The following is an 18,310-nucleotide window of genomic DNA, read 5'->3' on the forward strand; positions in this document are numbered from 1 at the left end:
GCTCTGCTCTTATTTATGGATTCAGAAATGGTGGAACCGACACATAAGACATCCCAAAGTTAAAGTGAACTCTGCCGCCCACAACTGCCAAATCTGGGTTGTCAAATTGCCAGATTTCCTGGAATGTATTTTCTGCTGGACGTTGCTAAATGTTGCTCAAGGCTGCATAAACCCATGTAGCAATACTAAACATTTAGGTGGACATATTCGTAGGTGAAGTATTAAACAAAATGATGGTAGGTCTATATAAACTGGTACAATGATAGCTGTAACAAGGATAAAGTTATAAATGGACGTCTAATAGTCAAGTCTAATCAAGAAAATGTAGGCCCATCTCCAGAACATCAGACTGAAGCCTGTTACTACCACTCCTAAACTGACTGAAAAATGTTTTAATGTATTGACTAACTACAGAGAACAAAGAAATCTGAGTAATTAATGTTTTAAGATTATTATTTTTTATGACTGTATTGAAGAGGAAAAAATATGCCTTTATGCACGGGTAGGGGTGACATTAAAAATTCAATTAGAGGCTCTCAAGTGGGAAAAATCTTTTTAGTAAATATTTGTGAGGGAGAGAATCAGATTAAGATTGTTTTCAGAAATCCTGCACACGCTGAAGCTGGCATGCTTGGTTGTTTAATTCATAAAATGCATACATTAATGCCAGTTATTTAGCATGCGACTTCAATAAAGCCATATAGGCTTACACGTGAAGCTTAGCTGTAAGACCATACCCATGACACCTCTCCTCTCTCTCTCCCTGCTGCCTCACTGCGGCCGCCCTCAAACGTACGTGACGTCGTTTCCTCTCCAACATGGCGCAGGAGGCAGGTCGTTAATGGAAATCTGAGGGATTTACCCCACCTTCTGTGTTTATTTATGTTTGTCTGTTAGGGACTCTGCGGCTGACATTTGTAAAGGAATACATCTCCATTCGAGGCGGCTGCAGCCCACCTTGGGACCAGGCACACCTCGCCCAAAATTCCGGTGCGACATGTTTGAGGGCAAAAAGACGAAAAACATGTTCCTTACACGAGCTTTGGAAAAGATCCTGGCCGACAAGGAGGTGAAAAAGGCTCACCATTCGCAATTGCGTAAAGCCTGTGAGGTGGCACTTGGTAAGTTACCTTGTTTTAGCATCACATTTTAGCAGGCTCGAGCTCATTGATTTAGACACGTCATGCACCCTTTCACTTGTTATCCGGTTATTCTGCAACAATGTCGCAGTGTTTGGCGACACGGAGTATTTTCCATTCATTAAATACTGGCAGATGATATTGTGTCATTGTCTTGCCTTACAATTCAGCAAAACCTTCGTTTTTAATTGACGTGGCATGGGCTCCGTGGAAATGATTCCGTATAAAACACGGAAATGGTGCAGGAGGGGTGGGTGTTTGCAACACCGAACCGATGCTGCGAAACTAGTAGCGATGTGAGAATAGGCCGACCACTGGATAGAAAACAAAGTTGTTAACGGCTGTATCCGGCTTCAATATCAAGCCCACAACTACACCTCATACATTCGTCAAGTGTAAACTACAACTATTTAAACTGCTTTGTTTTATGTGTTTAATCCCATAAAGGTGAGATGTTTGTGTCTCTTCCTGGTAAACAAGAGACGTAGTCGTGCCCGTTCAGTGCAGGGAGTGTTGGAAGACATTTGTCTTTCATTACATTCTTTTGTTTATAGGCCAGTTTAATCATTCATCAACACTCTGGGTTCTCCTCTTCATCACTGTGTTGTAAAACTACATGTGAAGTCAGGACAGTGAAAGCAGAAGGTGGCAGCTGTCAGTAGCGCCTCCATGCTAGAACAATGTCAAGCTGTCTGAAAATAATACGATGTTATTGCCGGTCAGGGCTAAAATAAAATTACAATTTTACACGTGATACTGACCAGCTTCCCCAAAATATGAAAATACCGAAGTGATATGAAATAAGAACTAATTAATATGACAGACTTTCTCCTCTTATAGGGTGTTTTTTCTCAGCAGTACAAAGCTGTTGTCGCGTTGACCTCGCTTTTACTTTGAAGTCAACATAATTTAATATCCGGTTTTAACTTAACTTATATATGCTAGCTTTATGAAACTATTTGTTAGCAGGTGTATTTTTCGACACAATATTTAGAGCAATTAAGATACAACCAATATTCAAATTGGATCAGAGTATATATAAATTTACCTTTTTATAATACCAAAGATAATTTTTATTTCACATCCCAGACTTTTTAGAATCTGGCCTGTGTCTTGGAACAAGCTGGGGTTTGTCCTGATATAGGGAGTAATACGACACTACCTGAGAAACAATGAGTCCATGTTGGGCAGCAGCCACACATCCTACCTGCCCCAACAGTTGCTCCTTTTATCAGCTCATTCAGCTGTTGTACGGTTTTGCAATGTCCTCCTTGTCTAGGCGTGCTCTGATGTTTTGTAAAACCAACCCACCCACACAAATTATATATTCCTTCCCCCCCACTTGACTATCTGCAGAGCAACAGAAAAAAACTGGGAAAAAAGGTTAGCCTTCATTGAGAGAGGGAGGCTCTCTCTATCATGCATTCAAAGGGAAAATACTCTCTAAATAAGAATTTGCGTAGTGCTGCTCCAGTTGTTTGTGGAGAGTCAGTGTTGTGTCTTTACCTGGGAATAAGAGCAGAAAGACTTTAATAGATGATGTCACCAGTTGACAACCATTGTAGGTAAATTAGTCACTCACCCAGTGGGTTTTATTGAAATGTAGGTCGTCCAACTGTGAGTCAGAATATAACCATAAACCAGTAAAACCATCATGTCTGTCATATGGCATCCTAGCAGTTGTTCCATTATTTAATATTTATGGAGCAGATCCATATATTTTCTTACATAATTACTACAGTCTGTGTCTATGTTACTGATTGTAATTCACCAGTTAACAACGACTTCTGTTTTAGGGTGTAATTTTCCGTAAAGAAAATCAGTATTAGTCACGGTTGAGGGTCTTCTCAGGTCAGAAAAGGAAAGAATAATATTCAGGAAAAACCCTGTTCAATAGTACAGTGCAAAAATGAAGTTGTGGTACAACATCTTATCATAATTACTTGTCTGTGCTGACTTCACATTGAGGCTCAGTCATACCCTAAAAAAAATCTAAATGAGAATCTCTGCAATGAGCATAGTAGCACTACAGTTGTAGTGCATATCAAAAACAACTGGGTGACCTAGTATACTGAGTGACTTACATAATCCCCTCTAGCTCTTGGGGCGCTGAGACATCTCAGAGAGAGTGCCTGTGCCACTGAAAGTTGACACTGTTCATAACTAAGTATTGTTTGGAGCGTTCCCTTTATTGTTGTAGCCCATTTATTTTTTTCATTTGCAGCAGCCCCTGGTAGGGAATCGCTGCAGGGTTTTAATGTATGGGAATGAGGTATGAGGGTCTGGCTAATGGTGCTTTCAGACCAAAAGCGAAGTGAGCGTCGGGGTGGTGAGTTTACATACAAAGTCAATACAAAGACTCGAAGAGCCGCGATTTCCTGTCGGGTGGCGCGAAGCGATGCGAAGGGGGCGGGGCCGGCGATGCAAAGGCAACGCAAAGGAATTCGCATGTCACGCAGAAGTCTCATGACGCTGAGTCGCGATAGCCTATCAGTGTTGAGATTGACCGTAAGTTACCGAGGCTTCAGTGCGTTGTGTGGAGAGGGCCAGGCAGAGCAGGTGACTGAAAATCTGCTGGCCGGCTGAGAGCTGCTAAACGTGGGGGAGAGAAGCAGGGAGCAGCGCTGCAACTATTGGACAAATAAACCCCCGTAGTCGGATTCTGCTCTGACAACTACGCCGTTTACTCGTGGGAGGAGCTCGGAGTTAACTGCTTTTTACTTTAGTTTTTGGGATTTCAATGTTGATTTATCTTCACTGGAGCTTCTCAGCAGCTAGGTTCCGTGCACATCCGGTTCCAGTGTTGTTGTTAGCGTCATTAGCTCTGTCGGACTAGGACTTCATATTTATATAAAAACCAATTTAGCATAGAATAGCCCTGATCGATCCGAACTCCATTCAGAAAACAGACATTTTAGAAGTTGTTATCCTGCTGTCTTGCTGACATAGCTGACAAAGCATGGATTCATATGTTTAACAAATCTGCATCATGTTGTAGGTATTTTGGCATCAGTTTAATCTGTTTATTGCTATTTAATCACAGCAAAATGTTTACTTTGGGTTCACACAGTTGTAGTAAAGACGAGTTGTGTTTAGTCACGTTATCGCCTTAAAATCGCCTTCTCGCGTTGTGTGTGAACACTTGCAGCGAATGTACTCACGCGAGGAAAGCGTCGCGAGGCAAAAATTCGCGGTTGGTCTGAATGCGGCATAAGGCTACCTTGACCAGTCGTCCCTCCTCGCTCCTAAACTGACCTTTCTCTTGGAGTATCAGAAAGTCACTCGGCAGCAATTTCCCAAAAAGAACACCATCTAAATTTCTCACACACTCTGAACCGCAGGGGTGCAAGGTCGTATTATCTCTGGATCACACCGTCTGCTTCTTTGAGAGGAGCTGTCTGATGGAGAGGAACAGGGAAGGGAAGACTGACGGTTAACTCAAAATATCAAAGGTTTTACATGTCCACCACCTCTCAGAAGTAAGAGACTTTGGGTCATTGTTGCCACACGCTGCTAGCTTCCTATGATACTGGCTTTGTGGATTGTCCCATTGTTTTATTTATTCAACCTGTCCTCTCTGACTTGAGAGTGAGTCATACTGTGAATGTAACAAGCTAAATCAGGGGACTCTGTACAAGCTGCCACACTAAGAGGAGTGAGAACTTGTTTCCAGGCTAGTAGTCACTTAAGGTGTTGAGTCCTGCTGAGCACATGCTATACTGCTTATTATCTCTATCTCCATAGGGTGTTTGATCGGAGGCTCAGCTGCAGTGGTCACAGCAACCTGCAAAAAAATGTTGCAGCTGCGTTCTTGATGCCTCCCTTCAATTTTTGTTAAATGCAGATGCATCTGTTCACATTCTGGAGGCAGCCATCAGAAAGAGAAACCCATCTATGTCTGAAGCTTTGTTGTATACTCAGTGTCTTTTGTTTTTCTCCTCACAAATCACTGAAGATATTTACGTTGTGCATTTATCTTAAATTGAGAGGCCCATACGGTATAGTGCGGACACTTGCCTGCTAACTCTAAGCAGACAAGGAGTAACATGGTCATCCCATTGGATGTTTATTGCCACCTGAGGTCCTTGGTTTGGTCCACCACCTCCTGAGAAAAGCTACATTTTCTTCATCAGGAACTTGTTTACCTCAGAAGTTTCACTCTGGGCAAGTAAGGTACACTTGGCTTCTCTGGGCCTATTTGCTAGAAATGGCTGCTTTTAGTTTTGGGTGTATGTGAGAGCAGGGTTATTTAACTTTATACCAGAAAGTTGTGTTTTGAGTGAGCGTTACTGTTGTCAATGGCTTGTCAGCTTGCTTGCCTGAAAATATAACTGTTTGAGTGCCTGTAGTGTGTTCGCAATGGTCTGGGGAGATTTAACATTCATTAAATCTGGTTGTTTTGCGACATGGGGTGGTCCATGCCCCATCAACAAGCACTTGGTAGTCAGTCCATGTTCCAAGCTGTGAGCGCAAGACTTAGGCAAGATGAGAGGAACTGGACTCTTACATCGATGATGCTTGGTGCTCAAACGCAGTCAAGGTGGATTTGTTTCCCAAATGTCAGACTGTTGCTGCTGTTTACATTCACCCCAGATGCAAATTCAAATAATGCACTGTGGAATGTTTGGGGTGTATATGTGTAGCCTATCTAAATAACCGTATATACTGTTTTATTTTATTTTATATGTTAGCATATTTTAATATAGGCCTACACTTAATATGTTGTGTGTGTAGCATGAAGGAACTACAAAATTAGTTTCATTATGCAGCCTTGTGCTGTGTAATGACTAATAAACCACTATTAGCTAGCTGCTATATTGAATTGGTCCACTGACTCTTGGCATGCATGTATGGTAGTGATTGCTTCCCTTTAATTGATTCATTAGTCCTCATCTCCACTAATTTAATTGACATTATCCTTTTACCCTTTAAAATTTAACTTGTGTTTTGTTATCATTTTCTAGTTTTTGGGATGATATTGAAGCTCCCAAACTTTGGTTAAATCCATTTAAATTGTCCACAATTCAGAAAATATGCTCTCAAATTATTATTATTAATTATTGTAAATAAAGCTCCAGAACAGGGATGCCGAGATTAAGCAGTGTCCTTAATTTATCCTCTGCCACATATGACCAGTAATAATTTAATATTTAAAGGCTTAAGCTTTTTCAACTGTATATAAAAGCTAGCAGAAGTCCTCTCGTCCATGATCAATTAATCATTGACATCCGTATTCACAGTGTACTTCAATTTCAACTTTTCATAATTTAGTAATGTTTCCTGCTCATACATTGGGTTTACTGTAAGATTTAATTTAGCCACATGGTTAGATAGCTACCACTCACGGCACTAAATTTGTGGCATAACTGTGGCAAAACATTTTCCCATCCAAGGTTAAATGAACCTTAAACAAAAGCTGCAAACACACAAAATCAACACGAGTTTACACGCTGTTCTTTTGCACCAAACACAAGGCCACCGCCTGCATGGGCCAGTTGGCAAACATACTTCTGATCATTAAGGATGGCGAACACATGCTCCCCCATGATAAGCTGCACCATAGTCACCACACGCTCACCCATGATAAGCACCAGGCTATAAACAATCCCGTTTGTTAATTAAGGTTTTTACCATGACTCCCAAAAGACCCACACAGCCTTCCCAAAATATGAAGTGCAGGGGCTGAGTGCTGCTGTCAGGGGCAAGCACTCTCACTGAATAATAAAAGCTTCCGTGATTTGTGCACCTGACAACCTTTTTACCAGCATCCTTCATAGTCCTGACAGGAATATATCAACCCAGAAGTTGAAATTAGGCCATTTCATTCTGATTTCCATGCAGCAGAGGCACACCAGGTTACCTGCTGATGAAACTTGCAGGCATTGCTGGGGATGAGAAAGTGTAAATGAGGGGATAGGTGGCAGCCGTCAGCCACATTTTGATGCCACCTTTGTTTGTCGGGGTGCTGTAAATGTTCGTGGCACTATGAGTTATCCGAAGGCTGTTCCACTGTTTGACTAAAACTGGGATCAGATTTATGTGCAGTTCAATTCAAATTCTTCAGACATCTATACCTTCTTCCGAAATGGAGCTAATGCATGCCAGATGAAACTACGTAAGAGAAGCAGACATGCTTTGTGGCACGTGTCTCCTCTTCTAGTCTGTTGTCAGCCAAAGGTGACGTCTTCCAACTTGCCTTTTTGTGTCAGACCACCAGTATGAAACCCAAAGGAATTAAATGTACAGTTAATAAAAACACGAGATCAGCAGGTTTCTTACATTTGAGAAGCGTGATCCAACTAAAGTTTGGTCTTTTTGCTTGATAGAACAGGACAAGAGTCTGAATGTGCTGTAGGTGTTTAAAAAGTACAGTAAATGTGTTGAGACCAATTGTTCCACAGTCAAGTGTGCTGCTACATTTGCCCTGAAGGAAAGGGCGAAATGAGACAGGGTGAGGCCCCCCGTGCCTGGTTTCTGTCTCGTTCCTCCCCTCCAGACTAAGTGCAGACACATAAGCTAGTTGTAACCCTAAAGGTTGACTGGTCTTCAAATAATGAGCAGTGGGGTAGTGAACATGGCAGGGCCTGTGCTTGCTCTGAAAGCATAAATAATCCTTTTATCTATACGGAGACAATAGTTTACGATTTAGAAGGGAGAGTCTGGGTTCCACTTTTTATTTATTTTCTTACACTGATACCTCCATACATAATACATTATTTCTTTCCACTGATGCCTCCTTCAGTTCAGGTGATAAATTAATTATAGCGCAAACAGATGAGGCGAGTGGAGAGAAACCCTCCCCTCCCCCTTCCTCTCTGTTTCTGTTTCATCTCATGTTGCTTGTTTTTATTAATATTATCTGTCTTGTATTGATCTATCATCTGTATTCATTTAAGTAAAGTAGGTGCAAAGCAAATAATACATCACCACTACTGAAGAGGATGGAGGGATGAAGTGGCAGTTAAAAAAAAATAGGAAAGCCTGTGAGTCAGGAGGCAGTGTTCTCAGAAGACATTAGGATCTTGAAGTTGAACTGAAATTAAAATAAATTTTTGCTACTAAATCAGTGTATAATGTGTATTTGTGGTTTGTTTTTGACTTACTCCAGTAGACATGGATCCTGCCTGACTACTTCGAACCCCAATACGAGCAGACAGCTTGGATGATATCTCTCAGACGATCCTTGCTGCCCACGTATCCCAATCCATTGTTTCGCCAAATAGGGCAGCAACTAATGATTACTTTTGTAGTCGACTAATCTGTAAATTATTTATTCGATTATTCGACTAGTCACGATTATTTTTGTCACCCCCTAACCCTAATTAAACAATTTAACTAGTTAAACATCTTTCAAGGGAATTATTGATGTTCAACACAAAGCCTAACTAGCTATCGTTATCATTAAGTGAACAAGGTTTACTACTCAGAATGAACCCTGGTATAAATGCCAGGCGGAAAATAGGGAAGAAGACGAGACAGCGTAGGCTACTGCTATAATTTAGTGATTTACTATTGCACTTAACATGTTTGCTAATACAACTAAAAGAGCGTTCTCTTAGCCAGCATCATCCACGAGATCTCAAAACCAAGAATGCAAAGAACTATGGAGAGGCTGCTCCAAGATAACAGCTAGGCTTTATCACCCAAAACAGTAAGCTCACGATCTGATTTATTAACAAGTAGGTTTTAACTTTATGACCAGAGAATGTTCTGTATGCTACATCACGAGCCAGTTATTTCTTGATTTACTTTAAAATGTTAAACCATTATTCTGATTGTAACAACAGAGGCATGAACATTGAAACTATCTTAAAGTTGTGGCCTTTCCTTTGTCGCTCTGTTGTTGCTGCTGCAGTGGTCTGTGTAACTGGGACCAGAGGGCTCTGTGGGCGTGACTGGCCGGCCGGCTGGCACCGCTAACCTCGCGGGCGCTTGTGGAGCTTCTCAAACCCAAAAACGTTCGAGCACATTTTGGATTCGCCATCAACTTTTGTAAAACTGCCAATATTCAAGTTCCACACAGTTGATTTCTCGCCTCAAATCCTCTCAAAAGTGCATTTAGTGATGAAATAGCGTAGGAAACTTGTAAAAACAAAAAAACGTTCTGCTGTCAGCCTCTTTCTCTGCTGCTTGAATGTTGTTAATGTTTCTTCTTTGTGAGTAGTCTTACAGTTGTGCAGTCATGGCAGAGAGTGGAAGCGATACTGCCCCCAGCCCTTCCTGTAGTGCATTGCAGTAAGAAATGAACAACCAGAAATGTTCTTAGGAAGAAGATTGCTATCTCTCCCTTAAACAGCCTCTCTGTAATGACACAATGAAATTTCACGTCAACGTTTATTTATAATCAACGTCGTCGATTACGTCGAGTAATCGCTGCAGTCCCATCATCCATATTCTTCTCTCTTTCTTGTTGTTTCCCGTGTCACTTTTCCCATGTTTTTTGCAAAACCACAACGACTTCAAGATTCCCAATTACAGGACAGAAATTTGTGTAGCGTGAACAGCACAGCGATCTGACCACTTTGAAAGTTATGTAGTGTGACCCAGGCCGTAGCACACAAGGGAGGTTAACAGCGGGTCTCCTCGCAGCGGCAGCTCCCAAACCCCTGCGAAGGGAGGCTTGAAACTTAAAAGCTGGTTCCACAAATTTGTCCAAAAACTACATTATCTTCTTTTAAAGTATGCAGTAGAATGCACGATAGCTGAAATATCATTGTCGTTTAAGTTTCGTTTCACCAAAAGTGATGAGAATTCAAAATACTGCTTGACTTTAACAGCAAGCCGAAAAAGTGATCTGGTTTCAAAAGTCTCATATAGAGAAAGCTTGGTGAAGTTTTTACTCCGTCATAGCTTGCCGCCAAGCATGCTGGGACCTAAATGAGGGCAGGTTGGATGAGAAAGGGCACTTTGGCTGAATGAGTTGAGGAGGATGCAGTCCACAGCACACATATTTATCTTCCAGTGGCTCGCTATTAATCTCCAGCTTGTGCAGCAGAGTCCTGCACAATAAAAAAAACTCATTCCAGAGGAGAGAAAGTGCAATTCATAGCGTTGGAGCAGAAAAGTGCCAAATCATGTATCAGCAGCGGAGTTATTAAAGATGAATTCATTCAATAACAAAGCCAACAGCTGAGTAATCAGCCTTGTGGAGGCCGAGTGCTTTGTGACTTTTAGGCTAGAAAATGAGAGCCTTGATTCAGCCATGGCAGTGAGACTATTGATTTAAACAAAGGCTTATGCAAGTGAGAGCGAGGGGGTTGGTTAGAAACATATGCACTCAGATGTAAAGCACACATACAGGCATGCTCGCAGAGTGCACACACGATTAGGTAGCCCAGACAACCTCTGGCAACCTTTGTTTCCTTCTTCCCCTCTAAATGTAATTACTGCTGTGCAACCTTTCGTTTCAGCCTGGACAATAGAAATGTCAGGGGTCTGATTTTACTCAGGCTCTCTGTGGTTTTCACAGCTGCCCTGTGTTTATCTGTGTTTAGTAGGAGGTGGAGGTGGACACCTACACGTAGATTCATCCTCAGATTAGACAGTCTTAGTGGCGCAAAGCTGCAGTGTTGTCTTTATAATTATGCCTATGGACATTATCTTACTACAGACTTCTCAAAATGCTGTTGCTCGATGAATGAATACACCGGAGATGTAATGATGTTCACAGCCTGGATAGTGGGGTCAATTTTGGACTCTGAATGGAGAACTTTTTACATCTCACACCATCATAAGGTCACAGTTTATTTCCATCTGAGCCTCCTTTTCTTGTCCCTTCAGTTTGTCGGTCTTATCGTGTCCCACCACACTCACACACCATCTTTCTCTTTACCTGCTTGAATACCACGGTTAGTGGTCCTCCATATCTGGAGACACACAGTTACCGTGACCACCATGTTTTACTGAGGTGAAAGCTATCGGGCCCTGGATTGAATTCTACAAAGTGGTTTAGAGCCAACCATGGGATCCATTCCAGATGCGGATGGGCTCTAAGCTCTTTGAAATGGAAATGGTACTGCAGGAGGCTGGGTGCTCTTTCTCAGTCTCCAGCTGCTCACTCAGGTGATGGAAACTGAGTCAGGGTATGACCTCTAACCTCTCCTCTGTGTGTGTGTGTGTGTGTGTGTGTGTGTGTGTGTGTGTGTGTGTGTGTGTGTGTGTGTGTGTGCGTTTGTAGAGATTGTTGGAAGCCCATTAGAAGGAGTTTCTGTTATCATACTGCAGATTTATTACCCACCCAGTGGGCAGGAAGTGATTAGCATGTATTGAAATCCTTTCCATTTTTCCTTCCCTATGCTTTTCCCTTTCTCTACTTCTTCTAGTCCTTCTCTGGCTTTAAATGCAAAATGCCACACACAGAAAGAACCAAAACATGTCTCACTACAGTGTTCTAATGAGACCTAGCATACTGTAGTAGCCTTGTAATATGAGCACACACATACAAATACACTCGCACAGCACGCGGACACAATCCACGGAGCTGGCGAGAGACAGGTTTTATATAGCTGATTTGTTCTGGAAGCCAGCCTCGTCCTTGTCCCTGCTTCCTCTCGCTCTCTCCCTTTTCTCTCCTCTCTCTATGTATAAACCCGCTGTCCCCTCCCAGCGAGCTGTTTTCTTGCTGCTGGTCTTGTGTTGTCCTGCAGCCCATCTCCAGAGAGCTGTCTGTTTATCTCTGTCCCTCCTGCCAGTGGAGCAGCCGTGTGCAGGCTCTGCTGTGTCTTAATTGATGAAATGTTAGAGCTCTCATGAGATTTTTGCTGTGTGTGTGTGTACTGTATTTGTGCATGTTTGATAGGGATTCTGTGTGTGAACATCTTGCTGGCAGAATATCCACTTATTGAATTAGCGTTGATCCAACAGCTTTATTTGCCCAGGTGTGTGCAGCCCTGTCACTGTAGTGTTGTCTTCTTTAAATGATGATACCATTCAGAAGGGGCTAGGAGAGAGTTCATTAAGTGTATATGGGTACTTTTTTGGATAGTTCTTTGTTAGGCGTCTCTTTTTTTTCAATCCTTTTAATTGATTAGGTTTAAGGACAACAAAAAAAAAACCAATAACATATTCCTGTCACACAGCTTTGCAAGAGAACTGCATGGCTGCATGAACAAATAAATAGCAGCCGGGTATTTAAAATGAGATGTCCACAGTGACAGCATGCATCAGTGAGCAGAGCAAGTGGGGCCCCATTGGGTTGAAATAATGGCTCCATTTCAACAAAAATTTTGCGGATGTACTGTACCTCGGATGAGCTGCTGCTGGATTAAAAACTGCTTTTGGATTGAACATTTAAATCTTGTCCAAACTTTTCCAAAAAGATTCACACTGACAATTTACTCTCCAGGTGTTTATACAAAAAACACTACAAGACCTTTTACAAAACACTAAAGGAAAGCTCTGATGCAGGCTAACAAGAAGAACAAAATCTAGCTTTATATTAACTTCAGGCTACATGGGCAATGTGCAGCTCTATTATGGACCTGTATTAAATATGAACGATGGTGGATAGATAGCATTTGTTTTTAAGAAACATTTTGCTCATTATCAAGTAAAATCGCATAACTTTGCATATCTAAAAAGTTAAAGGTGTGCCTAGTGGATTTTATTTGTAAACATACAGTGGTTATGGTTATATTGACTGTTTCTCAATAAAAAGCAGTGTGTGTATCGTTGAGGTTTGACAAACATTTAGAGTGCAGTTTCTTCTCATAAAGCATTTGGAAGTCTGTTTTTTTATATTTTAAATCGTGCATTGCCTACATCCATGTTAACTTTCTAGCAGCCTTCTTCTACCCTGCCTTTGTTGGCACATAGCTGCATATCTTGGCATGTTACAGGCACCTGTTGATCAGTGGAATATTGTGAAACCATTGGCTGGACTGTAGGCTTGGGAGATATCTATTTCTTCATACCTTTGTGGTATATACGGTATATGACGGTATTGTGTAATTAAACAAAACAATAAAAGCCTATAAAAGTTGAGCTGCTTGCAATAGAAGTAATTATAGCATGTAGCGTACAATGCTGTGTGTCTAATATGTAGTTAGCCTATTTACAAGTATTGCTGGGTTTAATACTTTTAGCGCATAGAATAACAAATACATAGGAAATAAGCACCTTCTTCCATAGATTCTTGCTGCGACTTGTTGCTGCTGGAAAAGTGATGGGGGTTATTGTGTTGTTGATGATGTCAGGCAGTTTTACTTGGTTTCGCCCACCTACGTTGAGGGCGTACACACTACAATGCATCAGCTCAATACAGCATCTCCATATCAGTTTGATAGAAAGAGGAGTGTCTGTGGCGGTATTAAGTTGTATCGTCAGATTTTCTAAATAATAATAACTAATAACTGTGACCCCGCCCAAGTTTACTGGAGTGTACCTGCACACATGCAAGCGCACATGCTCTTTGAGCATATTGCATATGGTAAGCAAAACAGGAACCTATAATTGGAGAGCAGCTGTGTTTCAGTTAGCAAGTTCAGTCAGAATACCCTTTTCTGACTGTGTTATCTGTGTTGTGGTAACTTGCTGTCTGCTAGAAAAGGGTATGATAACATTAACAGGGCAATTTCAGCACTGGTTGTGGTGCAAATAAAGGGTTTTAGTTCTCTTTAGTTAGCTCTGCCTGCCTCCGACTGCCCCTACTTCCCTGTCACTAACAGTGGAATAGTATGGGCCCCTCACCTTGTAGGCCAATTTAGGTTCATTTCATAGAAAACTGAATCCTTACAATGCTTGAAATTACGTCCATTACTTTACAAATCAGACTCTGTGAAACATTACTTTCGGCTGATCCATTATTTGCAGCAAAAGTAACTGATGGCGTTGCATTTGCGTATGCACACGTTACATCAAACCAAACACGCCCAGGGAAGGGGATAGGACCTGTGTTTTCTGTGTTAATGATTCTGGCGAGCTGTCCTTCCTATGGCGGACACTCCCAGCAGGGCGCTCTGCTGCTGCTGGCTGAGGAATGCTTTGTCACGGCACTAAGGCTGGGTGGCGCCCAGGAAGAAGGAGACTCAGAGTGAGCCTGCAAGCAGCTCTTGTCAGCAGCGAAAGGCGGGGAGCAGGTTGTTTAGTCACGCTGCCTCGAGAAGCAGTTGGAAACATGCTGCTATTTTGTTTGTTGTATTAATGGATGTTGTATATTGTGTAGTTTCACCCCCTAGCAAACATAGAATGGTCTTAGCCCCCTCTTTAGTGTGTAAGGTTTAATAAATATGCATGCACAAATCTTAGCTAATACTGTTTACTTTCATCAAGATACATAAACATTTGGAGCAATATGGTGGAGACTGTAATGCTCCAGGGATTTTTGGTTGTAGTTGCTAAATGAGGGGGGGCATTTCTCATTATCTCTGCTCAGATATTCCTTCAGATATTCCAGGGATTCGAATTAGTAACCCTGCTGCAGTCGTGCTTCTAACCTTTGGCTCGGTGTTCCCAAATACTTCCCTTGCTGATTCATCAGCCTTATCTATTACAGCTGCATATTTGCATCCTAAGAGGTTGACTACACTGTTGTGTGCTCGGTATCTAAGCCAAGATCAGCTTTTGCTGTAGCTCAGTGTAAATGTGATTGGAGGGATCACTGATAAGCCCCGTTGAAACATGTATTATACAAAGCACTGCGGAAACCTGTCTCTGCTCACTGACTAGTTCAGCGACTGAGTGTGATGTCGCCGTCTTTCAGTCTAGAGCAGGCTGTGTTTATCCTAGCTCCTCAGTCACACACTGTCACCTGAAGCTGTGAGGCTGTTGTGCCTTTCTCTGTCATAATAACAGCTATCCGTCTCATGGGATTTCAGTAGCTCTCACATATTACACAGTCTTCACCGTACAGTACTAATTGCACGTGTACCGTGTGTGCTGATTTTTTTTTTTGTGGTGTGCAGCATTAGCTGTGCTCCATTACGCTAACAGAGGTGGCATTTGGTTGTCTTGCATGAGCTGACTTCGAGGCTGAGGTGCTGAAGCTTTTTTTCTCAATGTTGTCATTATGTCATGAATTTTTCACATACGGCCTTGTCGCGTAGGTGTCGTATATCAGACTTTGTTGTACTGAGGGACCTAGGCTATTATGTTTCTTTTAATAAGTCTGCCACTAGGGCTGACATGCAGGGGATGTTTGTGCAGAATTGTCTTTACTAGACATGGAGATTTCCAATAATAAATAAAGGAGTATATGTGTCATAATGGTTGGCAGCACTGACTGAGTAACTTCTGTGTGTGTCATGGTATCGAGACAGTAGCTGAGGCTGCAGGGCTGAGTGTTTTATGAAAATTAGGAAGTGTTTTATTTCCCCCATCAGGAGGGACAAAGGTCGTTAATGCTGTAGGTGCTACAGTATCATTTGACAGTGGGGAAGTACCTGACTGGAGTGTCTGCCTATACCCGGCAGCATTCATGCATGTCCATTTCAAATCTCCCTCTGTCCAGTCTTGCCTGGCTTGGAGACGGCAGTCACTCCAGTGGAGAGTGGAGAAATGATTAGCCAGCTTTTGACTGACCTTCTCCCCAGCTTAGATGCAGCTTTAGGGGGCCCTTGAATAGATGACGACCTCAAGGTATATGGGATTCTGTACAAACTGAAACCAGAGTAAAAGGCTCCCACTTGCACAGTGTGTGGCTTTGGTCAGGACTGGATTGGTTAGCTGGCCTTACACTTGCTCAAGTACCAGCAGCAGTACTCCAAATGCAGAACACACCAGAGAAATAGGAAATTTCTACATGTATCTGACCTACTTGTCACTTGATGATGAAAGAAAAGTTAAATGAAGGCCTAAAATGACTTTGTCTCCAAGGGGGAATTTGCTATACTGACATTAATGCTCATTTAATGTCTTACTATTATCTACTGTAAGGATGTGGGTCAAAGTCAGGGTAAGAGGAAAAAGTGCCTTGAAGATGGTGAGAATGGCTGAGAGGATTCAGGGCTCGGCAGGCTGCTCTCCTACATTATGGAGCTTTCAAAGGCTTTGTGTTGAGGCTTGGTCAGGTTTTCAGCTCACAGGAGAGCAGGGAGTCTCCCTCCTAATGTTTCTGGTCAGTGAAGTAGGTGTCTTATGTATGCCACTTCCTCGCTGGGGTTTGGTAAAAGCGGTCTTGCAGCCTCAGTGTTTTTTTTTTTAAGGGGAGCATGGTGAGGGCTAGTAATCGTTATTCCGACATGCTAAGCATCAGCACAGCAATGATGCTGATGGTATAGCAAAATCAGGCCTGTAATTCGGTATTAAATATTAGGATTAAAAAAACTATTGCAATTCTCATTAACAATGCATTTTCAGTACAAATCAATTTGTTTCAGCACTTCTTAGAAAATATGTTTTTAAGATCTAATAGAAGAATTAATGATGTGTGTAGACGGACATTTTTGCAATGATTGCACGAATTTGGGGCTTTGTGGCAGTCTGTTTCAGTTTCACATTTTCAAGGTTTTACTAGTTGATTCACGAAAAAAAAAACAACCTTAAGGGGCTCCTGGTCATATTTCATGTGGACTCTTTTAATTTGAAAAGTGGTGAGCCAGTTTCATCTGCATCACTCGTTTGTGGGGAGATTTTCCCCACTCCACTGAATTCTTGCTGCTGCTGTTGTTCCTACTTTGATTATACCTGGGCCCTGGGACAAGCCAGGGCACAGAACATGGCGTCTTCAAGGTCAGAAGTATTCAGTATGACTGTTGGAGAGCTGAGGTAGAGGTAGAGTCTGGTTAATAAGTAACAAAAGGCCGCCATTTGCAGAAGAAATTCGAAGCTTGTATTCAACAAATTTTTTACCTAACTGGAACTCCACAGAACACCAGAAATATTTGAGGAGTTTGGAGATATTTTATGTATATGAGCAGCTTCAGAGCTTTGCACGTATCACCTTTGTTTTTAAGTGTTTATATAAGTTGGCCACTAAATTAAACTTGTTACTTTTCTTCTACCCACAAAGTATTCTGGGGATTTGGTTTATTTTGGGACACTTGATCAGACTATGATGCCTGTCTGCCACATGGCAAATGCAGTATAAAGCACTTGTTTTCTCTTCGATATGCTATTCATTCATTGCAGCATTTGTGACGATTATATCATGGCTAAGTTGTAAAAAAAAAAAAAAAAGAGAGATGTAAATGATTAAACAATGGTTTAGGTTCGCTTGTGTGTTTGTTTTACCCCCACACACACTGTGTCTGCACTGTTTAACTGTGTGTTTGTTTTGAAACCAGTAACTGGCAGATCAGTTGCAATTCCACTGCTTTAATTTGCGTCTGCCCAGTCCCAGGAGTATCCAGGACTTCTATATCTGTTCTTCCTCATCACCAACCCCAACCATCGTTGCCGTGGTTTCACTGTTCAAATCCTGGGGTGACAGTTCCTCATCAACACATTCCTCCTGACACACCGGGCTAATTATCTAACGGTTGCTTACACAGTCAATATGACAATCCCCTCCCCTCCCATCAGATTGTCTGCTCGTGTGCCTGTCTTCCTGTTTGACGTGCGTGTGTGTGTGTGTGTGTGTGTGTGTGTGTGTGTGTGTGTGTGTGTGTGTGTGTATATATGTGTATGTGTATATATGTATATGTATATATATATATATATATATATATATATATATGTATATATGTATGTGTATATATGTATGTGTATATATGTATGTGTATATATATGTATATATATATATATATATATATATATATATATATATATATATATATATATATATATATATATATATAAATAAATCTGATCTTAAATCACGTGAAGCTAATATTAAAAGTGGAATAGCCTGGGTCAGTGCACATCCTGGGAAAGAGTCCTGTAACATTTTATATTACAAACTACCGAGCTACAGACGGACACAGACACTTAGCTCAGCCGGATAGAGACTAACATACTGCTTTTTTTTTTTCTTCACTGTAGTGTGCAGTGCAGTGTGATATTGCACTACTTTTCTCTTGGGTCCAGTTCTATGATGCTGGGCCTTGTCTTGCACTCCAGCTAAAGTGAAAGGGTGGCTCGGAGAGATAAAAGGTCGGCCTGTTCTAATTATTCACTTTGGTGAAATAAAAACTTGGGAGCTGCTTGTCAAGAATCTCAAAGTTTGAAGGGAATACACAGAGCGAGAGAATTGGAATAATGAATCTTCATTGAGTATCATAAGTATTCATGATAGG

The 18,310-nt window shown here is 41.6% G+C and overlaps 1 protein-coding gene across 6 annotated transcripts in view; it reads left to right on the plus strand.

The window, feature by feature from the left end:
• Positions 1 to 792: 792 nt before the first annotated feature.
• The window catches only part of arfgef1 (ADP-ribosylation factor guanine nucleotide-exchange factor 1 (brefeldin A-inhibited)), a 52,355-nt gene continuing 34,837 nt past the window's right edge, over positions 793 to 18,310 (plus strand). For all 6 annotated transcript variants that reach the window (XM_038727676.1, XM_038727685.1, XM_038727699.1 and 3 more), the window contains exon 1: positions 793 to 1,121. In XM_038727676.1, the coding sequence (XP_038583604.1) occupies positions 998 to 1,121 (124 nt within the window). In that variant the 5' untranslated portion in view covers positions 793 to 997. The remainder of the gene's footprint in view (positions 1,122 to 18,310) is intronic.

This window comes from Micropterus salmoides, unplaced genomic scaffold (assembly GCF_014851395.1).
Source record: "Micropterus salmoides isolate LMB-PRFRI ecotype aquatic unplaced genomic scaffold, ASM1485139v1 Ms_hic_scaffold_1, whole genome shotgun sequence".
NCBI lineage: Eukaryota > Metazoa > Chordata > Actinopteri > Centrarchiformes > Centrarchidae > Micropterus > Micropterus salmoides.